The sequence below is a fragment of the Haliaeetus albicilla genome, chromosome 11 (genome assembly GCF_947461875.1).
Source record: "Haliaeetus albicilla chromosome 11, bHalAlb1.1, whole genome shotgun sequence".
NCBI classification, from domain to species: domain Eukaryota; kingdom Metazoa; phylum Chordata; class Aves; order Accipitriformes; family Accipitridae; genus Haliaeetus; species Haliaeetus albicilla.
This window is the reverse complement of record NC_091493.1, coordinates 36,720,863-36,748,201: the sequence shown is the minus strand read 5'-3', so window position 1 is coordinate 36,748,201 and position 27,339 is coordinate 36,720,863. Positions and strand designations below refer to the sequence as shown.

General features: G+C 41.9%; 2 protein-coding genes across 2 annotated transcripts; both read right to left on the bottom strand.

The window, feature by feature from the left end:
- Window positions 1–459: 459 nt before the first annotated feature.
- Window positions 460–10,611, bottom strand: CUZD1 (CUB and zona pellucida like domains 1). The gene is made up of 9 exons (XM_009922582.2): window positions 10,517–10,611; window positions 9,359–9,535; window positions 8,041–8,255; window positions 6,782–6,932; window positions 5,153–5,376; window positions 4,128–4,300; window positions 3,076–3,461; window positions 2,476–2,744; window positions 460–989 (listed from the first exon to the last, which is right to left on the bottom strand). Exons 1-9 carry the CDS (start codon window positions 10,609–10,611, stop codon window positions 817–819), a joined length of 1,863 nt encoding a protein of 620 aa, XP_009920884.2. The 3' UTR covers window positions 460–816.
- Window positions 10,612–22,908: 12,297 nt separating this feature from the next.
- LOC104319905 (scavenger receptor cysteine-rich domain-containing group B protein-like) lies at window positions 22,909–26,527 on the bottom strand. Its single transcript, XM_069797621.1, has 3 exons — window positions 26,413–26,527; window positions 25,325–25,648; window positions 22,909–23,784 (listed from the first exon to the last, which is right to left on the bottom strand). The coding sequence occupies exons 1-3, from the start codon at window positions 26,525–26,527 to the stop codon at window positions 23,444–23,446; spliced, it is 780 nt and encodes a 259-aa protein (XP_069653722.1). The 3' UTR covers window positions 22,909–23,443.
- Between the last annotated feature and the right edge of the window lie 812 nt (window positions 26,528–27,339).

The following is a 27,339-nucleotide window of genomic DNA, read 5'->3' as shown; positions in this document are numbered from 1 at the left end:
AGAGAATTAGCCTTATTGCATCATATTTACTTCAGCCTGTTGGGATCAGTTCTGCTGTCACTTGGGGAGGTAGAAATGTGACTCGGAAGTCCCTCTTGTGGAAGGTCAAGTTTCATTCTTCATTCTCTTTATTGCTCTTTGAATTCTGGGGTGCACCATTTCACTTGGACTGTATAGAGACTTAATGGTAAACTCCTAGTTTGTATTCAGTGTCTTAAAATGCATTGAGCAAAAGCTGTTGATGGGGAAGCAAGTGTTGACTGAGCAAGCAGCATAGGCACATACAATCCGGTATCTTTATCTAGTCTAGTATTTTCTTCTTCTCCCTGAAAACTGATGTCTTTTGAAGACTGTCAGATCTTGATGGTAGCATCCCACAGGAGGAGATTTTTGAAGAGAGGGTAGTTAGCTTTGAACAGACATCTCGCGGTTGTCCCTCAGCTTAACTCATGCCAGGTGCAGTTTCAGAGTGGTTCAAAAAGATAAAAAGATAATTTTTATTTTTGAAGAAAAAAGGACCTAAGTTATCTTGTACTTTACAAGTCCTTTTAGACCTGTAAAGTTAGTTTTTACTTCCTTTATAAGAAACACCCTGAGGTAGACACTTACATGCTTTTTCATCTTGGTGATTTAAGATAGAGTACTAGGTTGAGAGGGTTTAATTACAAAAAAAGTTGAAATATGTTTCCAAGCATTGTTGTGTTCCAAGGCTGTTAGTTTATTGATTTTTGTTTGGTTTGGGTTTTTTTCCCTCTCCCCTCTTTGGGTGTCAAATCTGAATAGAAGTTGACACAAATTCAGAATATCCTGAAGTAGTTAATAGGAGCTCTGGAGTTTTTGGTAGCTGTATCCTGTTTGGCGACTGTGATATTTTAGTATCACAGCTACCACAATGATAATATTTGAAATTAAAACCACAAATGAAAGAGTGTAGAAGTTGTATTGTTGCAGGTTCAGTGTTTCTTCAGGATCTGCTTTAGTGAGGGATTCTGTGTAGAGAAAAAATAAAGTGGGATGTTTAAAGTTTGGAATACCATGTCATTTCAATGAAAATTAAACAAGCATTTTTTTTCAGATATTTCTGTTCTGAGGAGTTGACCCACACCAACTGCAAATTCTGAATCTGTAGTACTGAAGAGTTGTAAAAATTTGTAATAATCACGCAGAATAGCATCGCAACGTTAACAAATTCTTTGGTATTGCTGTAGCCAAGTTTCTGCCAAGCAGTGCTGTCATTATCTTTAGAGATAGATGGGAGACATATTGCTGAAGCAAAGCTGGGCAAAAAAGAAACTTGTCGTTCTAACTCTGTCCCTTCTAATGGTTTACTAGCTGGTCCTTGGTAAAACTCATTACTTTTCTGTAAATCATGAAAGATACTGTGGGAATTAATCTATATTTTATAATACTTTGAGTGATTTATTTGCACTTGCATCCTTTTCACATTATTCATGTGTCCGGTTTCTAGCATATGGATGCAAAGTCTTTCACTATTAAAAGAAAAGGGAACATGTTTAAAAAGCTGCTAGAGTTCAAAGAGGTTAATAATTATTTTAAAAAGGAAGAAAATGTTTATTACTATTAAGAGTGTGATTAATACTTCTTAGATCTGACACCTGAAAGCATATGGCACATTGTTCTAACTTCTATTGAGCACAAAGCTTCACCTGAGAAAAGCACAATGAGCACAGTGGGAGTAACAATACAAGCTTTTTCAAATAGCTTTTCCATGTTTTGTAGTCTATGTTAGCTGTCTACTCATCTAGACCACTGTAAAGCAGACTGCAAATTGTGCGAAAGAGTATGTCAGATGGGGGCACTAAAGCTTAGTTGTCTTAAACAGCTTTGCTGCTCTAATTTAAAACCATGGTGTTCTTGTGTTCTGCTCCAGTGGCTGTCCTCTTCATATTTTTGTTCTAATAGGCAATATGTACAGTGTGAGGATTTAACCTAGTGTGGAGTAAGTCATCTGTGTTTATCATCTGGCATTGCTTTTCTGTACTACCAACAAATAAAACTGAGTGAAATTGAGTGGACTGTTAGAAGATACATGGGTTGTAACAAAGCCTGGCTATTATTTGGAATGTGTTCTTTAAGTAGTCTGTGGCTTTGGGAAATGAGCCGTGGTCCTTTTGTATGCCTCATCAAAAACTGTCACATTTGAAAATCTGAAATCTTTTATTTCATAACTTTTTCTGAACACATAGTCAGATTCTGCGTGCACTGCTTTTATAACTAGGAGTGAGTGCTGCTTTTTCTACTTCAAAGAGCACACCTTAATCCAAAAAGCCATCAGTCTGTTGGTTTGAACAGTATTTCTGTGATCTCACAAAACACAAGCTTTGTTGAACCTGTTCTGGTGCCACGTTAGTTTTGAACTAGTGTAATTCACTTATTTCATCAGTGGAACGAAGGTAACGGATTTACACCGAGGAAGAGCTTAAATCAGGTTCTTAATTTATGTGTTCCTCTTACCTGAGTGATCAGCAGACCTGAGATCTCTTTTCAAGCGGATGGGTCCTACTATGGTATTAGTTTTCCACGTGTATGCAGAAATAGCTCTTTTTTGCCTGGAGATACAGCCTTCAGTACAGCGAGAGTTTGGGTTTTTGCTGTCACAAATTAAAATATCACACTGGAGATAAACAGATGGAGAGCTCTGCAGGAACCTGAAGGCATTAAATTTGAATCTTCCATAGTGTTCAAGTGGTGGGTAGGTTACCACAGTGTCATCTTTATTGCAGCTGCAACAGAATTTACAGAGCTGTTAAAGTAGTCCACATACAATAATCATTCTTGCTAACTACTGTTAACTGTAACCATAGCATTTTAACTAGGGCATTATTTTTACAAGTTGGCACACAGTGCTGTGCTTTTTTGCCTCTGCCCAGTGCAATGTGGTGCTTGTTTTAGCTAGCTCTGTTTATGTAATGCCTTTAAATTTCTGTGAAATTTAGCTTCCAACCACAGTGTACTAAAGAAGGTAAGTGGAAGAGAGACAAAAGAACTACCGTTGACATTTAGATTATATTTCCTCACATATTAGGAGACAGTCAAAATAATTTAGAGTCTTACCCGCTTCTGATCAAGTCGTACGTTAGCGATCCAAAATCAGGTTGTGGAGACGCTATACAGGTATCAACAAACACCAAAAGATTTGCGTCAGTGGAATGAAGACTGACTTGAGCAAAAAGGGTTTGGTTCAAGTCTACATAGTACGGGGACTCAGATACAGGCTTGGAGAATGTATCTGAATCATAGAATGACATGCTAACACTGTATTTTCCCACAGCAGTTGTGTTTTGGATTATATTATTTTTTGTTATGTAAATGACTTCTAAGGTTGAATTGTTTTCCATTTTGCATTTTGCAATGATCTGTACGCTCTTTTGACGGGTGATAATGTTGCCAGTTGCAGAGAGAGATATAACGTTGGTGTAAGTGATGCTATGACCTTCATCCTGTAAATGGAATCATATGAAGTGCTCAGTTGTGATTATATGAGCAGTGCTGTTGAAAGCAGTTGTACTAAAGTTACCAAGCCACCCAGCTATGTTTATCAGAGGCTCAAGCTACCTTTGAAATGTGAAACAGGTTGCAACCAAAAAACTGTTATCAACCCTCCTCCTGTTTTTTCAAAATGCTGAACCAACCTGTTCAGCAAAAAGATTAAGGAATACTGCATGGAGTGTGGGAAGTACCACAGCTATGCTTCAGTCACCCTTATCAAAACAATGCTATGAACTAGCTCTTGGGAGTCTTCACATCTTGGGGTTTTTCCCCTTTCCTTGTGACACCATGACAAGTGCCAGCTGTATCACTTGCAGGGAATGTTTGAGTTGCGTACCTAACATTGTGCTACTTCTGATAAACTGGGTTGGAGAGGGAATGAAACAGTTGGGGTGAATTTGTGTGGACTCCCCTGGACTTCCTTCAAAAGGCTCGTTGATCATCAGGCTCTTAAAGAGGAAAAAGGTTCTTTCTACTTCAAGACTGGAAACAGGTAACGGGATGAGCTAAGTGAAAGTAAATCAGCTTGTTCACATGATATTCATAAACTGCTTTTACAAGCTCTTATCATTCATAAGCTTTTGTTAGGTTATTCACAGAACTTTTTCTCCCTTTACCTTTTTAGTTGTTCCACAGCTGGTTAATGGGAAGGAAAAGATCACTGAATCTGTTACAGCTGGACTGCAAGATGGATCATTCAGATGTAGGTGAGTTTCATTATAACCAAGGGAGGTCAGATAAGACTTGCTCAGAACAATTTTCATGCTATCTGAAGAGCATATAAGGAGTGCTGCCATTGAAAGAGAAATTAAAAACCACAAAACCACCATGTTACCACAAACTGCTGCAGTCATTTCTCAATTGGTCTAGACACTTGAACCTGTTGAATGGTTCTTGATTTGTCAGTTTGAAATGGCTCATGCATGTTTAAGGTCATGCAGAAGTTGGAACAAAATTTCATGCTCAACTTAAAAAATGTTAGATAAGCAAAACCATATAAAACTCATGCTGAAAGTTCAATTTTAAACCCAGAAACACAGAATGAATTTCCCTTTATAAAAGGGAAAAGGAATCAAAGTGCTAGTGCAGAACAGTGGGTGAGGAAATTGATTTATGGCAGATATCAAGGCTTTAGAGGTTTGTTTTCCACTTCAGTTAATGAGAGGATGGGCATGCAAACATGGAACCAGTAAGGATAGTGGTCAAGCTCTGGGGGAAAGGAAATTGCAACACATCTAAACCCTGTTTAACTAACCAGTGCAGACCATTTACCTGAGTATCTAAGGGAACAAAAACATTTAAACTTAACCAGTCAAAAAAAGTTTATCTCAGCATCTCTAGGATGGTAACAATGCCTGCTTTGTCCAAAACAAGGAAAAACTGAGATTTTCAGCGGTGCCAGCCAGAAAAAAGGACCAAAAAGTGAAAGAACAGGCTTTCTCTCACAGATGGGTTTGGTAATAACTTATGCTCCTTAGGTGAGATGATGTGGGATTTTTGTATGTAAAGAGGGTTAATGACTACCATTAAAAAGACTTAAATCCTTAGTATCAAACATCAGTTCTTGATATTTGTAAGGGAAGGGAAGATTCATATGTGAGAACAAGAAACAGCATCCTATTCATGTAGTGAGGGTACTTACTGTTGGGCTCCTCAGGAGCTAGCAGTGGAGTGCTGGTATACTGAGCAGAAAATCCTCTGTAGGAGTTGGCATAGTCTGTAGATAACACAACTGTCATAACATTTGAAGAAGATTCAAATGTGGGCTGCGCAAGACCACATACTTTTCCTATTAAGCCAGTGTTAGTGGTGAGGCCATCATAGACTGCTGTGAAATCAAATTGGCAGTTTTGGTCTAGTTCCAGGCTGTAGACAGAGAAAAAATAATTACAGGGAAACCTGAGTATAGAGAACATTGCTCATACTGGATAGAGGATCCAGTGCAGATAAAGTGTCTGATGAATTCCAGTTGACTGAAACAACAGAATGGAGAATAAAAGAACACATAAATAGACATTATTAAAACTAAATAAAACATGGAAATCCCTCAAAGGCAAGAAATGCTTAATAAGAGTGTGATTCTGCTCCCATTGAAATAACAAACATTTTGCTGTAGCTCTCCACAGAAGCTGCATCAGCTATGTTTTTATAGCCCCGATACTGTATATATCGATTGCTACTTATTTACTGAACATAACCACACCTTCAAATACATATTTTTATATATATATGTAAATAATCCTGTATCCTAAAATAAAGAGCTTTTAAAGTGTAGGGTTGACTTAAGCAGGTCTCTGAAACCTCTTGTGTATGTCACTAGAGGAAGGCTCTTGCCCTTTTTATCGGTCGGCATGAGAGCTTATCTTGGTGCTTGCCACCCTTGATGAAAAGCACCAGCTGTACCGCGGTGGGTGGATGCCTCCAGGACAACATCTCCGTTCCTGGATCAGCAGATGGACCCTGAGCAGGACTGGTGAGAGCATACATCATGCTGCGCGGAGTTCATCATCTCAGAGGGCAGTGGTCAAGGTAACTATTTCCTATAGAATCCTATATGTTTAATACTGAATTCTTATACAGCATTCTGCAGTCTGAATATCTCCAGAAATGTTCTTGAAGATATCGCCCTTTGAATTAGCTTGGTCTTGAGACTTTCCTCCGTGCACAGTGTCCACTGATGCAGGGAAAGCCAAAAAAGGGCTACCAGGCTGCTATGTATGGGAGACCAACCCTGATAAAGTGCAATATGGGTCAGGAAAATCCATGCCAGTGTGGTGTCCTTATGCCAATGCATCCATTAGCATTTATACCTGGAATTACTTAAGCCAGTGCTACGTTACCTTCTTTGCCCAATGGCCAGCAATATTAAGGAAGACATACTTTGGGCAATGTTTGCTTTATTCTTCTTTTGACCCTCAGTCCTAAATTGCAATTACAGTACACTTGATGGTTTTAAACATGTGCCTTATGTAGCAAAAGGTTTATTTATACTGATGGATTTAAATTCAGATCATGCAGGCTAGCTTAAAATGGCCCTGCGCCTCATGGCTAGTCACCTGAAATGCTTTCTGCGTTCCACTGACTGGCACTGCGGTAGCTATAGGGTAGCGTATAGTGATGTGGAACACGTTGCAGTTACTTTATCATAAGAGTCAGCAAAGCACGTTTTAAAAGTGTAAAAGTTTGAAAGCGCTTCTGGTTCCTGTGTTTAAAGTAATGCTTTTAAACAGAATGAAAAAAAGACTAATAGAGCATTAGGGCATTTACTCACAAAAAATCCTGGAACTGTAAGTTTATCTTCGAGTTTTTTGCTGTTTGTATATGCCAGACACAGTACGTAAATTCAGGGTAACGTTCTGGGTAGTTAGGGCTGGTAAGTGTCCCGTTGGGACCAGTTAATTGTCCCCCACAATTTTCAATTTCTGAAAAGAAGAGTAAATATATTGGTAACATAACAGTATATGTAATGAGCCATAAAAAAATAAATTAAAGACCTGAAGTTATGTAACTAGCAGGATTGTTTCTTGAGGATTCCATTCCTTTGGAAATGATTAAAGGTACTAAAGATAAAACTTCTATAGAGAATGTCAGGTCAGGTGGATGTTACAAAATGAAGCCTGTTGTCGCTATGGTATATCTGTGAGGCACAGTGTAATGACATCTGAGATGGCTGTAGATGAGTGAGCTTTGATACCGTGAGCAATTATTTATATCTACGTTTTGGGTAAATAAGGTGTCATCTTGAAAAACTGGTAATGAAGATGCTACACCAACCGAAAGGAACCCTGAGAAACTTTATATTAGAGAAATCTGCGAGGCCTTGGCCATGATCTATATGGAAGTGCAAAATCTTCAAGTCTGAGAGAGATTTTAATTGACACACAAAGGTAGAGTAAAATGAAGTCAGCGGAAACCTCAGAAACACAAATGTAGACTAGAAATAGGGCACAATTTTTCAGCAGCAAAGTTAAGCACTGGAGCAGCATAAACTAGGATGTGGTAACTACTCTGTAAAATTGAAGCTTTTAAGAGCTTAATACCATGTCACTCAGATCAGCAGAAGCAAAGGAACTGGTCGCAAGCCAAGACTGATTTTGTCCGAGCTATTCTTACCTTTTAAGGAAAAATGTAAGGAGCTTGTTGAATGAAAATCCTTACTGATTTCTGTGACCTGTACTCGGCAGGAGTTCTGACTACGTGTTCGTACTCTCTTTCTGGGTAAACGCTATAATATTTGCAAACTGAGTAAATTTAGTAGAAGCCTGTAAGTAAAAGTAGAGTTCCATAATCCTGCCTTTGCAATCATTTTTTCTGAGTAAAATTTAACTTTTTAGGCTCTCTGCAAGTGCGCTGTTGTTTTGCTGCCTCTTTCCTTTCACTGATTTTCCCCCACACCATTCTCTAAGGCCTGAAGGACTGAGTGAGACTGATTAAAGATTCTGTTAATAGTCTGTAATTGCAGTCCTAAACTTTCCCTTAATGGCAACGTTTCTTTTAATGGTGCAATTCAAATGGTATTTAACAACTTACTTTTTTCTGGTGAAAAGAAGTAATAGAAGACAAAGAAGTTCCGTGTGAAAGCCATGGAGTTTGTAGTTATATGAAAAGTTAAACTGGCTGAAGACGATTGAAGTACTGGGACTGCATCAGTGTTGTTACATATTTGTCCAAGAAGAGGTGACTTTGTTGAGGGACCATCATATACTTTAATACTTTCTGTTTCACAGCTTGAAGAAGGAGCAAATCTATTGAAAAAACACAGTGAGAACTACCTAAGCTCACTGACAGATACACAGGCTCGTAGATAGATACACAAGTGGTGTTCCTCAGGGGTCGGTATTGGGACCAGCGCTGTTTAACATCTTTGTTGGTGACATGGACAGTGAGATTGAGCGCACCCTCAGCAAGTTTGCCGGTGACACCAAGCTGTGTGGTGCAGTCGACATGCTGGAGGGGACGGGTGCCATCCAGAGGGACCCAGACAGGCTTGAGAGGTGGGTCTGTGCGAACCTCAACATCCTGCACATGGGTTGGGGTAATCCCAAGCACAAATACAGGCTGGGTGATGAGTGGATTTAAGAGCAGCCCTGTGGAGAAGGAGTTGGGGTTATTAGTGGATGAAAAACTGAATATGACCCGGCAATGTGTGCTTGCAGCCCAGAAAGCCAACTGTATCCTGGGCTGCATCAAGAGAGATTCTCCCCCTCTACTCTGCTCTCGTGAGACCCCACCTGCGTTCAGCTCTGGGTCCCCAACATTAGAAGGACATGGACCTGTTGGAGCGAGTCCAGAGGAGGGCCACGAAGATGATCAGAGGGCTGGAGCACCTCTCCTGTGAGGACAGGCTGAGAGAGTTGGGGTTGTTCAGCCTGGAGAAGAGAAGGCTCCAGGGAGACCTTAGAGCAGCCTGCCAGTGCCTAAAGGGGGGCTACAAGAGAGATGGGGAGGGACTTTTTACAAAGGCCTGTAGTGATAGGACAAGGGGTAATGGTTTTAAACTGAAAGAGGGCAGATTTAGATTAGGTATTAGGAAGAAGTTCTTCACTGTGAGGGTGGTGAAGCACTGGCACACGTTGCCCATAGAAGCTGTGGCTGCCCCATCCCTGGCAGTGTTCAAGGCCAGGCTGGATGGGGCTTTGGGCAACCTGGTCTAGTAGAAGGTGTCCCTGCCCATGGCAGGGGGTTGGAACTAGATGATCTTTAAGGTCCCTTTTAACCCAAACCATCCTACGATTCATTGGAGTCCACAATGCAGATTCAATACAGAGAAATATTTGGACACAAAATTATTCTGTGCTGTATTCTAATGGAATGAAACAGTACAAAAGCATCTGGAGGAAATACTTACTTAAAATGGGAGAAAATGAGCCTAATTGTTTGATTTACGTTCCTCTGAATTTGCCAGACACAGTTTGCATTTGCTTTTAGTTGAATCTTTAATGCTTTGTTGAGCTCATGAAGTGAAGCACCGCAGCGAGGTACACCTATTGAAGAACAGCAACAACAAAAATCAGCTTGCAAGGATCTATCTCAAGTTTCCTCTTGTGATAATGTTTCATCCTATGCTATGCAAAGACTCTGGGACTGTCCATCGTGAAACAGACATGCAAAATGTTGTACTATTTATTTTTTTGCATTTATATTACTGCAGTTTATGAAACCTGATGAATCAAATAGTAAAAGAATATTAGAAAATACTTTTTATCCTAATTTTCCTAGTAGCAGAGAAAAGGGTAGTTAGGGGAACACATATCACAGATGAAGCCAGTGGCACAACTGGAAATGCCAAGTCATATAGGACACTTCAGCAAGACTCTTCAGCAAGGTTTGTCGCCACAAGCGCTTCAAGCCTCTGGTCTTCCCCCTACACTCGATTCCTAAAGATCATTGAATCCAGGTCAGACATTCAGCCCTTGACTTAAAAGCATTTGAGAACCTACGCCCAGGGAATCAAAAACACTTTTCGGATTTGAGCTTCTGAAGGAGTATGTGTAGGATTACTGTGTATTTACTGCTGCATACAATTCTCATCCTCCATCTCTAAACAGGTACTGCTAAACACGAGAAGCTTTGGAGAATGGCAATGAAGATGATCGAAAGTTCAGAATAGCTTCCAGACAAGGAATAATTAAATGGACTGAAGTATTTCAGGTCAGAAAGGGGAGAACTAGGGCGGAACAGAGGTGCTAGAGGTCTGTAAATTGATGGAGAGCTTTAATATGAAATATTCTCTTCCAGTACAGTAACTCAGTGGCCTGGAATGAAACCAGTCAGTTGTGGTTTTGAAACAAAAGGAACTGGCTCTTTGCACGTGGATCTTTGCTGCAGGGTGATGTGGATGGTAAAAGTAAAACATAGAACAGTCAAATCCATGAAAGAAAAAGCCTTTGGTAACTATTAAACATAAAGAGCATTTCCTCTGTTTCAGAAGTCCTGAACCACATTTGCTGGTGTCTGGGAGAGTATTCTGGGGAAGTATTATGCAGGCTTGTATGCATATTCTTGCCTGAGCATTCTCTGTCGACTGTTTCTGGGTTCAGGATGTGGGGCTAGCTGGACTTCAACCCTGTTCTTTTGTGAAAAACCACACAAACCGACCATGGTTGACATCACTGGCGTCACTTAATAAGTTATGAAGTAGTTGCAGTAATGGCCATTGTATAGGAAACTTTAGAGAAAGTTTATAATCCAGTTTGAGCATAACATCTCCTTTCTCCTTTAATATTAATCTAAAAATAATAGTCTAAAACAGCAGGAAGAATTTCCTATATGGTGTATGCAGTCCCAGTTAAAAAGGTCAGACTCTCTGATGAACTCCAGAGGGAAAAGAAAGGTTTAGGAGAGACCTTTCTCGTCGCATGTGAAACCTCCTAATTGTAAAAGCATTACAAGGTCAGCCCTACCATCCCTCTGGACTGTTCTGTAGCCCAGCATCACTAGAGCAGCTCTGCAGCAATACTTCATTATTGTACAGTAGCTACCCACCATTAATCAGGGAAATTGCTGATCTGAGCACAGAATGGTGATCCTAAATCAAGCAAGACATGACTCTTTATTGCTTCTGATTGAACAAAGGAAAAATAAACAAATCTCCTTTAAAAAGCAACCATTTCCCAGTTAAGTCACTTTATTCCTGTTACTCCGATATAGTATTAATCTATAAATGCAAATTTCTGTTCCAGAGTAAAAATCTCTTAAAAATCAAGTTCTTAAGTTAAAAATTTGCCATAGGCAGTCATATATTGATTTTTAAAATTTATTTACCATTTTTAACTCTCGCTGGCACATTCGGGTGTTACTATTGTGCAGCAGTATGTTAAAAGAAGATGCACTTTTAGAGATATGTTAACATTTTTTTCCCTTCAGTTGCCTATACAATACCTATTGTGCAAAACCTAATAAAATTTCACAGGTGAAAAAAAGACTAGATTTCCATACCCGTGTATTCAGTTGAGTTGTCTTCAGCGAGAGCTAGAGCAGCGAACAGAAGCAGGAGAAGGAACTGTCTGAGTGCCTGCATTTTGATGGCAGCTAGGGTGGTTAGGCTTTTCCAACTTTTATACCCCCTGCTATTTCATAATCATCTCGTATTACATGGTATCATGGAGGGAGGGCTTAATCTCTCAGTTACTGTTTTCTTTTTAACAGATATAAATGAGAAAGTAACAGGTGTGCCCATTTTTTTTAATATGTACTGCGTGGAGTAAGTTTAACTGTGCTTTTGTCGGCTCTCGTGGGTTCAAAGCACGTTTTTCAGTTGATTTCATTGAGCGTCTGTTTGGGTGTGTTGATGTGAGCAGGAATGTTCTGGAAGGGATTGACAGACTCCCTTGGGAGACACATTCAGCAGTTTGCTCTTAGTGCTGCTCAGCAGGAGCTTGGTTTTTCCCACCTTCATTTTGACACCTTCCCTTTAGATTACACTGGGCAAATCATTCCCTGTCCTCCCTGAGGATTCCTCAGGTTGTAAAGTGCGACTATCACAGTAGAGTTGTCATAAGTAATAATTTCCTATTGCTGAAACATTTGTGGATGAACAAGGCCAGATTCATGTTAGTCACAGGTTTAAAAGAAGATTGCACTGCAACCACTTTGCAGATAAAAGTTTCTTAGTCCCACAGTAGAAGCTACCAAAAAAAGGAATCAGCCTTTCCTTCCCAAGGTGAGGAGACAAGCACAGTCCTAAGAGCCTCAATTCCTTCTAGCACGAGTCTATTGAGTATCTGTTCCAATGTATTTACGCTACTTTGGCTGTCTTTCCATAAGGACCAAAGCTCTTGAAATCCAGGCTATTTCTTACTGCAGCAGCGGATTCCCAATCTTTAAAGCTTCTCGAGGTTGTGATAGTGCCAGTGCCACAGATGTGCTGTTACCCTGACCTTGGTTTGGTGCTGTGCCTGTGTGATTCTTTCCAATACAGAGAGCAGGTACCCTACAGCTGTGCAAACAGGTGTTCTTGCAAGTTTACTAGAAAAGTCAAATTGCAATGCAGACTTTCTTGAAACAGATCCAGGTGCTTTCCTTCCATAAAACCAATTTTTTTGGTACAACCCCTTTTTTTTTTTTCTTTTATAAACAAACTGAAATATGATGCATCTGTAATGATCCTATATTTCTAATCTCAGACCTATGCCTTATTTACAATTCTCTCTGATTTTTAACTCACTTGAAGGATTTTGAATGCAACTCTCTTCATCATGACAATGTACTTATCCTGCCTTTAAACATGGAGGCATTGAATACATGTATAAAGTTGTTGCATAGCATTTGAATTCGCTTTAGCTTCTGGAAATGCTAAATTTGCATTTACTCTGTATAGCCTTTCATTTCTTAAACCCACACACATACTTGCAAGGAATTTTCAAATGCTAACATCCATTTTGTGTGCCTTCAGTGCGTGAACTGTTGTGTGGATCCCTGCCAATCAACGCTGTGTCCATCAGAACCAAGAAAAAAATACCTATGGCTACGATAGCCTGGTAAGTTACTCTGGTAGTTACAGGTTGGTAGTCAAACTGTTTGGATTTACTTGTATACGAATGATTAGGAAATTTTCTTGTGCTGGAGATGATATTAAGGGACTAAACCCCTAAGTAGTGGCCCAGTGTTTCTGATGGGCTGAGCTCGTGCTCACACTTGAGGCTGGCTGGCAGCTCCATCTCGTCTCTGGGTGTTCAAACTGTTTTCAAATCTTGTGTGTTAAGCCCAAGTTGAGGTAGTGTGATGTGTTCGGATATCAGGTAATGCTGAAATATTAATGGCCCGCTTTGCATTTCCTCTCCTACCTCAAAAGAAAATGGCCAGCAAGTCTTCCTGAAAGTCCTTTAAGATGAGAATGACTGTAGGGAAGGTGTTTTACTATAGCAGATCCTTGGAAGAAATTAGCGTGCACTTTAGTACAAAGCAGCAAGGATTCAGCTGTTGTGACACTTATTTACAGGCACTTTCTCTCACTGCCTGCAGCTGGGAGTACAACAGCAGGGAAAATGTGATTTCAAGCACTTTAAATCATTACCTGTGCGAAGCAGAGCAGCAGGGTTACCAGCGTGACGGAGTTTTGTATGAACTAAGTACAATTAGGAAATACTCTGACTCAGGACGGGCATTACGGTCGTGCAGGCTGAGGGTTTTGGCGGTGAGCCTGCTCAGCCAATGCCAAGGCTTAACCACCAGGTGAGAGATTAGATCTGGAGCCTTCACGGGAGATCTGTGTGATTTTGGCAGTTGAGAGCTGGCTAAGTTATCCATGGAGAAGCTGAGTTTCAGAATGACTCTAGTCCCTTTTTTGAAGGGATGAAGCATAAAAGGAAAAGTTGCTGAAAAAAGTGGATTTTTTTTTTGTCTTGTGTGGCACAGCCTCTAGACGCTAGGCTTCCTTATTCAGTACAGGGCATCTCATTATGAGGTTGAGTAATCTGCACATGCTCGCCATATGAAAACTGAGTATTGGCCTTAAAGATGCTTTTCACAGGCTGAATTCACCAGAATATCCATATTTAATTCATCTCTTTCCCTGAGATGAATGCTGTACTCCTGTACAGTTCTGCAATTGGCAAAATGTGTTTCTCTATTATGAACTGAAAATTATTAATTTCCATTTTTTTTTTCACTAAGTCATTCCAAGGAGGGCAATTTAACATTAAAGTGCAGAAACACTTTCTTGGCTCAAAGTGATATCACTTGAACAGCTATTGAAAGAAAAAGGATGAAGCAAATGCTTATAATAAAGTAAATTTAGATGTACAATTTTTTATAGTTCTAATCTCCAGTAATGAAACCTGACATATGGAAGGATTATAATAGTTTATAGGTATTGCAGAGAGTGTATCTCCATACATGTACAATATTTTTTCCAAATATTTTTGAGTTCCTATTTAAGGTAATTGCTCAGACATTACTGGTTACGAGGGATGCTTATCCTTTCATTTATGTCTCTTCGAGAGCTCAGAAAACAGCACTGTGACATGTGCATCTGTAATGTGGGTTAATCTTCCTTAAATGCCCTGTATTTGAGTTATTTGGTACAATGGGGAGAACTGGAAGAACTGTGAGGGAGAAACAAGTCTTGATGAGAAAAAATCAGCCAGCTGATCCAATCATTCTTTGTCACTGAGAGCATTTACTGAAGTTTAGGGTTTTACAAATCTGGAATATAGATTCAGAAGATCTAAAATTAAGGAACACAGGTACAGCTAAGATTAAAATACCTTTAGATTTACACCCCCTGGTATAATGCATTTTATAGAAATTAGCAGCAGATGTGCAACACACTGATCACCTATAAAAGTGATCAACATAATGTTATGATTAGAAGACGCATTATTGGGGCTGTTATTATTTGGGGACAGTAATAATAATGATGCTGTCACTTGTGCTTCTTTTGCCTCTTGTCAGATAGCCCTGGTAGAGTTGGGAAGAATAACTGTATCTGTTGCATGCTAATATTTTGCACTGTAGGCAAACTCTTTGGTATATGGGAGCTCTGAACTTGAACCGGAAAATCCTCTTGCCTGGTGAATAGTAGTTCCCACAGGTTGGGTCCCTTACACACCTGAGAAAAGAAAAATGAAAATAACCCACATATAATTGTCATACAAAAATTGTGATGTGGTCACAAAACCCATTTGTTTCATTGGTTGAAAGAAACTTTCCTTCAGAAATTTCTAACTGTGATGTTAATCATAATTCACAGCACAGAACTCCTGATCACAGATGCAGCTATATGGAACTTAAATATGTATGTTGGCATAATATGTAACACAACATATATACCACACACGTATGTAGATGTATAAATATAAAACACCTGATGGCATTTTAAATATGTGAGAAAGAGTTACTGTGTAGGCCTGTTATCTTTCCAGTTATTTTGTATTTCAACTTTAGAATTTCTGAAGAGGTATGAAGAAACAATTCCATATCCCAAATCAACCAAACCCCCTTTAATCGGATGCTATATCCTTCTCTAATTTTTTTATATAATTTGTGAAATACCTTCTTAGAATTTATACCCATTCTTCTTCCCTAGCAGAATATTATGGTGAATTAAGCATAAAAAGCCAACTAACAAAACTGTGTGTTCTTGTCCTAATAGCTAGTTCATTTAAAAGCCTGCTGCTCCTTGCAAGCAGGTAACTCAAATGTGTTTCAGGAGTGGGTATCTTTGGTGGATGTATTTGTTGTTGTCCGTATGAAGTCAATCACATGTGAGGAACTATTTTGAAATGGTTGTTGAGATATTATCCTTACTCTCTTTTGACTAAATCAGATGCCACAGTCATAAAATCATGAGGATTTGGATAGAGCACACGTGTCTGTAAATAACATCAGATTTGGCTCTGTGCGGTAGAGGGTAGCACAAACAAACAAATCCTGGTTTGGCTGAATGTAGTATGATGAAGCCCTCTCTGAATTTGAAAAAGATGGTGAATCATAAAAGGCAAACTTGATAATAAATCATCTAGATGGAGTTTCCTTGTATGGAGACTCTGTAACAGTGGCTATCGTTTGGCCACCAGCATTCCTGTGTGTTTTGCAGTTGAGGTTTGGCAAGAGAGTTTGTATTTCTGGGGTAGAAGGTGCCAGAAATGGATCCTTCCACTGTGTTGGAACAGGTCATGGCTTGATGGGCTAGGAGTTTGGAGCTGCAAAGTATGGCAGAAATGTTTTCCTGAATGTCTCTAGAAAGCTGGGAAACCTAAGGGATAACAGGGCTCAGCTGTCCATGCTGGGAGGATCCTGGGCCACCTGATGTGGCCCAACTGCAGGTCCCAGCTGAGGACATTGCCTGGTTGTGAGAAAGTCTGCAGAGGCATGCGAGATAAGAGAGGTGAAATTACTGATGAATCAGTTACTGTTGATTCGGGTTCAGTTAGTAGCTCAAGGACTCAAGAGGGAAAAGACCAACATGGAGAAGTAGAAAGTCTTAAAGGGAAAAAAAACCATGGAGGAAGACAGTTGAGCGCAGTGGAAGGTCTGTTTCAAGGAACCATGGAGGAAGACCGACCCTTCGGTGCCTGACCGTCACCTGGCTGGCAAAGGCTTGTTGGGATCTCCTCGGTGTGGTGAGCATGCTAATGCCCAGCTTGTTAAATCCTGCTCTCAGTTGTATGTTGGAGGGAATACGTCATCGCTTTGCGTGTCACAGCTGTACATAACCCATGTGCAGAGTCTCTTTCTTTTGGGCACATTTAGCAGCACAAAGTGACCTGACGAGGGAGGGTTACGAAAGGGAAGAGGGGTGGGGAAGCGTGTGAAGTGGTGAAGGTTGATAATATATAATTTAGAATAATGAACCTTTAGAAACATGATTTTGGTTTGGTGTTAATATAACATTCATCTATGCTCTGGCTGTTCCACATCAACTTCCCGAGTCTTGGCATTCACAAAGTCATGGGGGGGGGCATCATGCAGTAACAATCTTTAAAAATATTTTTGAAATTTTTTTTCATAAATAATTTTGATAACGTCTTTGCACATGGTAATTTCAAACCCATACTTTCCTACCAGCCTTCTTGTGCCACAGCTGTTGTATGGCACGTGAAACATGGCATAGGAGTTGATCCTAGGTGTGCATCAGGGGTTGCTCAGGTGTCTGTTCCCTGCATGGTAGCCTCTGGCATTGGTGTAGGGTCTTCTGGGGGTCACTGTTATGAAAATTCCCTTCCCTAACTCTTATATCAATCAGTCTTTAGAGGATTAAAGTGTATTAACTTTGTTAATATACATTAGTTCTAATTATAAACTGTAATGTAATGAGGTAGGGGAATTTTACTGGAGATTCCAGTATTGATCATGCTTAATTAAAACAAAGTAAAGGACAGCCTGGCCCTGGAATGAAGGACTTTGCTTCGTGGAAGCTTAGAGCTGTACATGAAGGATTCCACTGGACAGGCGAGATAACACCAGCATCCCAGCCCCTCTGACATGTCTTTGAAACTCTCCCAGCATCATCTGGCATCATAGATCAGTAACTCCAGCAAGACTGACTCCAGGGACATCTGGATCAATAGACAGGCAGCAAGGATGCTGCAGAAATAGAATTGTTTTGCAAAGTTTTACTATGATTAGTAATTGGTAATGTGGGTATGAGCGATTAGTCAAATCGTGTTGTAACTGAACGTTTGACAGGTGTAAGAACCCAGTGTAAAACCACATTTGGGGTGCCCCAGTTTGGCTGGGACACCTCATGCGCATGAATAAATACTTACCCTTGTAATCTTACACTTTGGATCCCAGGCCTCATCGGTTGGCACAGGCCAGCTAAGAATCTTAGTAACATCATCCGTGTGTATTTAGGCAGATAAGTAAGTTCTGCTGGAGAAGAAGAAATTCAATGTTAATAAACCATATGTAAGCGTAGAGCAAAATGCAGCATTAAATACTAGTACTCTTTGCAAATGCGAATATGGGCCTTGCTGCTGTACCTGGAAATAGCAGCTGAATGGAGAGGACCTAAATTTCTCTTTTTTTGATGGTGTACCATTAAAAGCTCATTACTCCCTCCTACAACCCCGAGGTTACACAAGTTAGTGCTGCCCATCCATTCTCTCGTAGGAAGAGGGTGAGCTCACCGTGATAACAGGCACACAGGGTCTGACTTGCCAGCAGCCTGGCAGGCTGCGGGCAGATGTTTTAAATGTGTTTTTTCCATAAATGGTGCAGACATAAGCCAGCTCAACCCCTTGACACCTACCAGGAAGGATGGTTTGGCTGCCAGCCCCTGTATCAGTGGCATGTGGTCCCTGGGTAAGCTGTGGCATCTGAAACTCTCTGCCTGCTCCCAGCCTCTCCTGCTTCCCCCTTTCTTCTGCACTCAGACACCCTCTGCCATTAAACTGCCAGGCTTCCCCAGCTCACATCTCTTACCCAGCATATACTGCCCTTAGGAAGAGAAATTGTTAACAAGAAGAAAGAATGAGAATACCTTACCTGGGTTTATAGGTGCTGGGTCTGTTTTCAGATGGGCTTTTAATTAAAAAAAAAAAAAAGTAGTGAGACTGAATTAGGAAAATGTGTGCTTTTATGTAATCAATTAATATACATTGTAATCAGCTGAATGCATTAAGACTAGGAAATGTTAGTAGCAACAGTTCTGAGTGATAGAGTTGTCATGGACAAAAGGCTCGTATTAAGTGTAGGGGCTTGAATACTAAAGATGACATATTACTCACATTAAAGGGAATATGATTTAATTCTGTTTTTCCTTTGTGTAGGCAGACAGTCCCATGCTCATATGCATGCTTTGCAGCTGAAGTTTAGTCTCCTGTCCTGTGTGTTGTGAACACAAGTATGCATGTTTTACTGAGGCAGCTGAGTGCCCTTTACCAATGTGTAGCTGATAGGGCCAGGCTTCAAAAGAAAACCTTAGTCTGCTATCTAAGCATCTGAGGCAGAATATTTTCAATTAATGAGCAGAACTTGCAATTCAAATTTTTCAAAAGATAAATCCCATTGTAGAAAACTAAGGTTCAAACCAAATACCACTGAATGTCAGAAGGATTCCCACTGACTCAACTTCGAGTGCGGATGCAACTTTGAAAGTGCAAGGAGGCTGACTTTCTAGGAGTGAGATCATCTTGACCAAATTTAAATTTATGTTGGTGTAGTGTGTCTGCCCCAGTGATTTCCCCTTCCTAGTACTTTCATCAGTGCAAGTATTTCTCCCAGATCAATACCACCAGCATTTTCTGTCCCTTAATTTGTATGGAAGCCAAAGGAATTATTCCCAAAGTTAAAATACTAGATCCATGAGAGTATGGACACAGTGGAGACAGGGAGCCATGCCAACACATCATCAGGTCATGACTTTGATAGAGAACTAAGGATGTAAGCCAGAGTAATGCTGCATTACTTACAAGTGGCAATGGCTGCTGCTTCAGGAGTTGGAGAGGCTGGTAGAGTGGATGAGTTTGTTACTATGAGAAGAGAAATGTGAAATTAAACATTGTCCACATTTTAAATACATTAAAGACTCACATGAAAAATAGTAAACTGCTCACCATGGTTCAAGAAATGACCAGAAATACCTGTTTTTTCAGCTGTCTTGGACTCAGTCAGGACTGTCAAAGAGAAAGTAAAAGCCACGCTTCAGTAACTGTTCCATTATTGTGTGAGCAAAACAAGGGCTGTTAATGGGGAGGGAATCAGTTTACTCCCAGGATCAAGCATTAGACCAGTTCTACTAAAGCTAAAGTCATTCCTACCTGCTGCTTCAGGTGTCGTGTCTTCTGCAGGGGCTGATCCAGACATGAGAGAAAACAAAACTGCAGGTTAGACATTGTCCTAGCACTGGGTAGGCATGAGTGTATTGTGTCTGTGTGGCAAGGTTTTGGTGGTGGGGAGGCTACAGGGGTGGGTTTTGTGAGAAGCTGCTGGAAGCTTCCCCCTCTGTCCAACAGAGCCAATGCCAGCCGGCTTCAAGCCGGACCCGTTGCTGGCCAAGGCTGAGCCCATCAGCGATAGTGGTAGCCCCTCTGGGAGAACAGATTTAAGAAGGGAAAAAAGTTGCTGCAGCACAGAAACTGCAGCAGAGAGAGAAGTGAGAAGATGTGAAAGCCCCAGCCCTGCAGACCCCCAGGTCAGTGCAGAAGGAGGGCAGGAGATGCTCCAGGCGCCGGAGCAGAGATTCCCCTGCAGCCCGTGGGGAAGACCACGGTGAGGCAGGCTGTCCCCCTGCAGCCCAGGGAGGTCCACGGGGGAGCAGATCTCCACCTGCAGCCTGGGGAGGACCCCACGCCGGAGCAGGGGAAGAGTGAGGAGTCCTCCCCCTGAGGAGGAGGAAGGAGCAGCAGAGACAACGTGTGATGAACTGACCCCAGCCCCCATTCCCCGTCCCCCTGCGCTGCTGGGGGGGAGGAGATCGAGAAATCAGGAGTAAAGTTAAGCCTGGGAAGAAGGGAGGGGTGAGGGGAAGGTGTTTTAAGATTTAGTGGGTTTTTTTCTCATTATCCTACTCTGATTTGAATAAAATAAATTAATTTTCCCCAAGTCAAGTCTGTTTTGCCCACGATGGTAATTGGTGAGTGATCTCTCCCTGTCCTTATCTTGACCCACAAGCCTTTCATTGCATTTTCTCTCCCCTGTCCAGCTGAGGAGGGCAGTGATAGAGCAGCTTTGGTGGGCACCTGGCATCCAGCCAGGGTCAACCCACCCCAGTGAGATACCCAAGCCACAGGAGGCCTGCAGGTCTCATTCGAGAGGCGATCAGCCACAGCACCTGGAAGATGCTGCTGCTGCAGCATCATGGTTAAATCCATGAGGATATACACACAGTGGAGACAGGGAGCCAGTAAATACATGATCAGAACTTGAGCAGACAACCAAGCACGTAAGCCGGAGTAACGCTGTATTACTTACGGGGGGTAATGTCTGCTGGTTCAGGAGTAGGAGAGACCGTTACTGTGAGAAAGAAAAGAAGAAATAAATTTTGTCTGCATTTTAGTTGTATATTTTTGCCCCAAAACATCGCATGATGCCACGTGAGTAACTGGGAAGCCCTTGGCTGCATGGCTGAACGCGGCCCGAGCATCGCGGCATACGGCCGTGAACACAGAGCTGCGGCGGCATGGCGACGTGCATCGCCTCTGCAAAACCCTGCAGTGAGACCCTGAGATGGGGCAGGGAAACAAATAACACGGCTGGACAGGGCACGGCTCTGGCAGCCAGCGCTGCCTTGTCAGGAAGGCGGGTAGTCTGCTAAATCCTGAATTGAGACTGAAAATGTGAGTGTGTGACAGTTAATTTCTCGAGTCAGTCCCGGGGAGCTGTGTGGGCCAGGGATCCTGCTGTCTGGCATGGTCTGACAGTACTTCTGCTCACCGCCGTTCAATAAGTGACCAGAAATAAATACCTGGTGTTTCAGTTGTCATGGACTCGGTCGGGACTGTCAAAGAGAAAATAAAAGCCACGCTTTAGTAATTTTTCCAGTACTGAGCAAGCAAAGCACAGATTGACAAAGCAAAGCAGCGTTATCATTTAGGTGTGATTAGGCCTGGTATACTGAGCTCCCCAATCCAACTACATTACAGTAGTTTACCCCATAATTTGGCATTTGTGTAAACCAGCTTGCGGTATTTCTACCGCCCTCGAGGGTGGATGGAAACCACGTGCGTGGTTGTGCGTATCTCCACAGAGGCAAAAGAAGTCAGTGCGGCAGGACGCCTCTGTCCGCAGATCCCACCAGGAGTTGCCGTTCACCGGAGCGCCTTGAATTCCTCAGGGTTAACGATGCGGTAAGGGCCCTATCACCTCCGAGAGAGCATGAATTTCAGCTCAGTGCTGCTAAAGTCCAGGGGAATCAGCACTCTGCTGCGGGATAAGTTGTATTTGACTAAACCTGAGATAAATAAACAAACACTGAAGTACTCCATACCTTTTGGTTCAGGTACGATAAGCTCCGGAGGGACTGTCAGGAGAGAAAATAAAAGCCATCAAAAGAAGGAAAGCCAGATCAATGCTTTCAGTTATAAATTGAGACAAGCAGCAGGACAGTCAGGGCTCTCCCCAGAACGGTGACTGAGGTTATGCTTTGTGAAGAAGCCTTGGAGAAGGCTGCAGGTGTTTCTCCCATGCTATTTTCACTGCCACCCCATGCAATGAGTACGTCTGTCGACAGGGGGGCAGAGAAGCAAACCTGGTGGGGACAGGTATAATTTCTGTCCTGCCTCCTCACCCAGGCTGAAATCCAGTATGAATTGCTGTTTGCAGTGAGGTAGCTCCACCACTGCAAGATCTGCATGAGCCCAGCAGATGAGCTGTCCGGAACTCCTTTTTAAATTAAATAAATTATGTGCAGCTTGGGAAGGTTAGTTGGGAAACAAGCATTTTGTTCTGTAAATTACTAAAATGTTTAAGCAAGTATGGCTCGTGCTGCAATACAGCCTCTTGATACATTGGAGGAGAAATGTCTTGCAGTGTGCTGGATTGAGCAGGACTGAGTGAATTAGGAATGCAGGCTGATAGTCTGAACACGATTTCTCCTGAAATGCTTGTCCTGGGGCTTGCAGCTTATGTACAGCACATCAAAGATTTGTTGCAATTGTTTCTCAAATATTCATTGTAATTATTTGTCAGTAACCATCAACTAAGAACAGTGCATGGTAGTAGAAAAAGGGGAGAATAGAAAAAAAATTACAAAAGTAAAATCAAAGTGAAAATATAGGCCTCTTCAGAGGGGTACAGAAACCTTATTCACTTCTTCAGGAATGTGTAAGTCCCACAGCTGTTGTTATTCATTATATCATTATAATACAGTATGACAGCACAGCGTGAGTATCACTTCCCTATAGGATCTCACTTTCTCTTGGACAGAAACAGCGGAGTCCACAAAGGTGCAGTGGCCTGCTAGCCTACACTGATGTCTAGCGTCAGACACACCACATTCACCTAGTGCCAGGACCTCCAACAAAACAATTTCCATCTGCATCCTCAGCTGGCAGGAATTTTCTTCCTTTTCCTCAATAAACTTCACATAAATATGATGCAGATCTTTGAAAATGAGTACAAGTTCATAAAGAGAAGAAAATACGTTTATAAAATTGCAAGTCTGATACAAGTACTTTGAGGGTCTTAGGCAAATAGTCTTTGTCCCCAAAGCAGAGTCCAGGTTGGTCTGCCAAAACTTACTGGTGGTCCTCTCTGGAGGAAAATGCCTATAGCCCCGCTTTTCCCTCTCTGCTTCCCCCAGACCCAGGTAGAGGAATCCCTTGGTGGAAGGAGGAGATGGCCCCAGGATGTTTGGAGCCCACGGGGGCCTGGTCCCACCTGTGACCAGGGTGCCCATGGCCATCCTTCTTGGGTCTCATCAGCCTCCCCTTTCCCTCCACAGCCGCTGCCAAAGGTCCCCGTTCCCACAGCGGCTCCAAGCCTTGCACCAAGCTCTTCCCTTCACCCATACCAGCTTGCATGCACAGCTTAGGAAACTTAATTCACATTAAATGAAATGGAAAAGGTGAATACCTTCACAAATAACACCAGCGTCTTCCTTGTGGTAGCAGTCGTGCGTGCCCAGCCCTCCGTGAGAGCAGTGCTCCAGGGAGGACTCATCCCCTCTGCATGCCACGTCGTCCAGGAGAATATCTCCTGTGCCTTCCCCAAAAAAGGCTTCGATTTTGGCTGAGACAGCCTTTCCGCAGCCCAGCTGCCTGCACACAACCGTGGCATCCTTCATGTTCCAGCCATCATCGCAGACGGTTGCCCAGCTCCCATTGTGAAAGACTTCGAGGCGACCCGAGCACACATCCCGTCCGTTAACCAGTCTCAGGGACATGTCTTGGAAAAGCAGAAGGAAATGCATGGGCACTCAGCAGCCTCAGAAAAGGGCTTTCCAGGTGCATTCATCAAATAGCAAAAGCCAACTTTGTTGTGTTGCACAGAAAGTGGCAAAACCATGAAATTAATCTTATTGTAACAAGCGACACTGTGTCAGTTCATCAGCTATGATAAATCCTTACTCTCATAGTGTGCCATATATACTTGGGAGTAAATATAAAGATTTTCTTTTCTCTTTTGGGCTCTGATGTATATGTCTGTAGCTAACAAAACCATTCCTATCAATACCAATATTCTTTAACAGCAAAACTCTCAGATAAGCCTCAGATATCTCAGAAACTCATCTTACATGCATTTACTTGCTTTGAAATTTTTACCTATAAAATTTTTGCCTTCCTACCAGTGCTTAAGTTACTATATAAAATATATCAGCTGTGAAAGCTTTGCAAGACCCATCTAGGGAGAACTCACCAGCTGGAATGGTCGCTGTTGTGACCGGGAAAGTATCTGGCTCTAGGAAAGGAAACAGAAAAGTGAATTTCTAGTTTTACTACAGAGGATGCGTAATGACCTTCTGCAGTTACTATGTGAAAAAAAAAAGAAACCAGTAGTCATGTAGAGCAACCCATTCATCTCTGGAAGCACCATCACCAAGAGGGAAAAGGCTGCAAACCCTTTTTTAAATGTCAGGTGTTAATGGTTGCAATTACCTTGCAGGTGTAAGCTTTAATTGTTTTAGGTGTGGGACATAATCACCAAGGAGACACATCTGCTAGGGTTGTGTGTTTAACTCTGCTTGAGGTCTTTACTAAAAAACCTAACTCTATTAAAAATTTGCTTTGAATTTTTTCCCCAGAGGAAGTTATCCCCAGGATAAGCTGTAAACCAGTATTCTTTGTGCCAGGTCACATCCACAACCCCTTTCACCCAGTTAGGTTTCACCTTGGACATTTCAGGCTCCTAGAACGCCTGCCACGTGAATGAGCTTTGTCCGTGGACCACCACGTGTTGTAACACCGACTGCAGTGACTCGGGCTGTCCAGCTACATATGTGTTTCCAGTCAGAATACAGAATTGCTGGAAAACTGGGAATTGATTAAGAAAAATCCTAAAGGAAGTTACTAAAAATAATTTCCTACTAAATACGGGAAAAGGAAATTTGATTTACTAGTCATAGTTCATAATTTATGAAATCAGGACTAGGAGGACTGAAATATGATAGTGATCATGTAAAATTATGATTCAAATAGTAACGCATAAAGCGGTCAGGTAATAGAGTAGGAAATGGCATCAGGTACGATTGAAAATTATATTCCAGGTAGCCAAAGGATTTGAGAATTAAAATAAAAAAATTAAAACACAAACCTGTGTGAATAAACTGCATGGGTTAACAAAAAGAAAAAATGTGGTAAAACACAGCGATTCTCATAGGTCTTGGTTTCATGCCTGAAACAATTCCACTGATGGAAACAAGCTGCGCATCAAAATCTTAGCTGCAGGCAAGCTCTCGTTGCTCGCGAAACAATAATTTCCCCGAGATGTGCTAGCGTACCTGCGCAAATGACGCCGGCGTCCTCTTTATGTCGGCAGTTGTGGACGGCGATGCCTCTGTGGGAGCAGTCCCACAGGTTGTCTTCATCCCCTCTGCACCGCACGTCATCGAGGAGGATTTCCCCAGAACCCGGACCAAACCGGGCTTCAGACGCGGCTACCAGAGCTTCTCCGCACCCCAGCCTCCTGCACACCACTTTGGCGTCCGCCAGCTCCCAGCCATCGTCGCAGACCGTTCCCCAGCCGCCGTCGTGATAGAGTTCGACGCGCCCCGAGCACCTCCCGCCGCCGTCCGCCAGGCGCAGAGTGGAGGTATCTGCGGCGGAGAAAGAGCCCGTCCAGAGCATCAGTGGTGTTTGGCCAAGGCGGTGGCACGGCCCGTCTTTTTCGGGGCAAATGCCACCCCGGGGAAGACAGGAGCAGGTAGCCTGCAACGGAGTCTGCTCTGGCAAAGGACCCTCCCCTGAATTTCAGTGCCATTGTGGGATAGATGTTATAAATGCTCGAACCCACCTTTCTACATGCCCAATGGGTATGGACATCGTCCTCTTCCAGAATGTGCTCATCTCTGGGGAAAATGATCCTCACCTGTGCGGCTAGCTGCCACCTCTCCCCACTTTGTGCAACAAAGGGAAGGTTTTCTACCTTTTCTTTACCATCATTCTCATCTGTACTGTAGAGCTGTCTAAAGGACGAACACAAATACCCAGAGCCAACCTTTTCCTGGGTTACCTTGCAATCTAAGTTTCTTCCTTTAAATAATGCCTGGTTCAGCTTCTTTTCCCATCCTTGCTAACCCTCTGGCATAACAGATGGTTGGCACAGCATCATTTCCCCAGAATAGTAGCAGAGCTATTTCTACAGACCAGACTCATTTCTGAGAGCTGGGTACTTACGGAATACTCCACACATTTATCTCACTTTCAGAGGGAAAAGCTTTTAGAGATCTGAAGTTCCAAATTAGTTTTATGGGCCTGGAGTGTATTTTTCTTTCAGAGAAAGAAATCAGAGACACTGCCGACAACGTAATTGAGTTCCTCCTCGTTTGTGGCCATCATAAACTGTACCACGTATACACACCTGTCTTACTCCTTGGTGGGTCAGTGATTACGAAGTTTTCATTTTGGGACATTTTGCTGTCACCTGGCAGCCATTTGTAACCAACTAATTCACATCCATTCAGAATGAGGGCCATGTTTCCTAGGACTCTCTTTCTCCTTAATTCTTCTTAATTCCTTTTTCCTGACCATGATCAAAGCTCCTTCCATCTGAGTACCATGCTTATCATTTACCTCTGCAAAAGTTGGCTGTAAAGAAATGCCAGCACAATGTGCTTGGCTTGCTTCCCAAGAGCTAGGTCTAAACATCTACAAGAGTGCCAAATATGATTTCAGGGAGAAAAAAAGATAATTGAGACAAAAGATAATTAACCTGTTGATCTAGGCATTGAGTATTCACCAGGGAAGGTGAAAGTTGTTAAATAAAATGTTTAAGAACTGGACTATGGTAGCTATCTAAATCCAGGTGGGAATAGGGAGAAAGAGACAGATTAAAAATTCTATATCCAGATCCAGATCTTGACTTAAATTACAGGCAAAAATAAATTTGTTGTGATTCAGCTGATATTACAAATGGCTTTATAGGGAGGGAGGCATCTTTCCTGTTAAAGTTGCTAAGTCAATGAAGTATTTCATTAATCTGAAATATCAACATCAATCTGAAATTTTGGGGGCACTTTTTCAGAAAATAAAGGACTGATTAAGTAACAGTCCCAAGGATCTTTAATGTATTCTTGTGGGGTTGTCTACAGACAGCTGAAAGGCAACTTTTTTACTTTCAGCAAATTAATAAAAGAAAAGAATTGATATTTGTATCTCTTCAAAGTCAATGCTGTGTGCTTAGTTAAGTTAGTTAATATGATGAAAGGAGTCAGTGAGCACCTACTTTTCCTGAGACTTTAACACAAACAACAGTTTACCACACACCATACATATATAAAATGAAGTT

What these genes read in the sequence shown, in the direction of transcription:
- CUZD1 (XM_009922582.2), bottom strand. Translation starts at nt 10,611, where the DNA reads ATGGTCGGTTTGTGTGGTTTTTCACAAAAGAACAGGGTTGAAGTCCAG. An exon ending in CTCATTTTCTCCCATTTTAA is followed by an intron (nt 8,256 to 9,358) that starts GTAAGTATTTCC and finishes TTTTTTCAATAG; the next exon opens with ATTTGCTCCTTCTTCAAGCT. An exon ending in GCTGTGGAACAACTAAAAAG is followed by an intron (nt 3,462 to 4,127) that starts GTAAAGGGAGAA and finishes TTCCATTTACAG; the next exon opens with GATGAAGGTCATAGCATCAC.
- LOC104319905 (XM_069797621.1), bottom strand. Translation starts at nt 26,527, where the DNA reads ATGGCCCTCATTCTGAATGGATGTGAATTAGTTGGTTACAAATGGCTG. An exon ending in CCCACCAAGGAGTAAGACAG is followed by an intron (nt 25,649 to 26,412) that starts GTGTGTATACGT and finishes TCTCCGCCGCAG; the next exon opens with ATACCTCCACTCTGCGCCTG. An exon ending in CATTTGCGCAGGTACGCTAG is followed by an intron (nt 23,785 to 25,324) that starts CACATCTCGGGG and finishes TTCTGCTTTTCC; the next exon opens with AAGACATGTCCCTGAGACTG.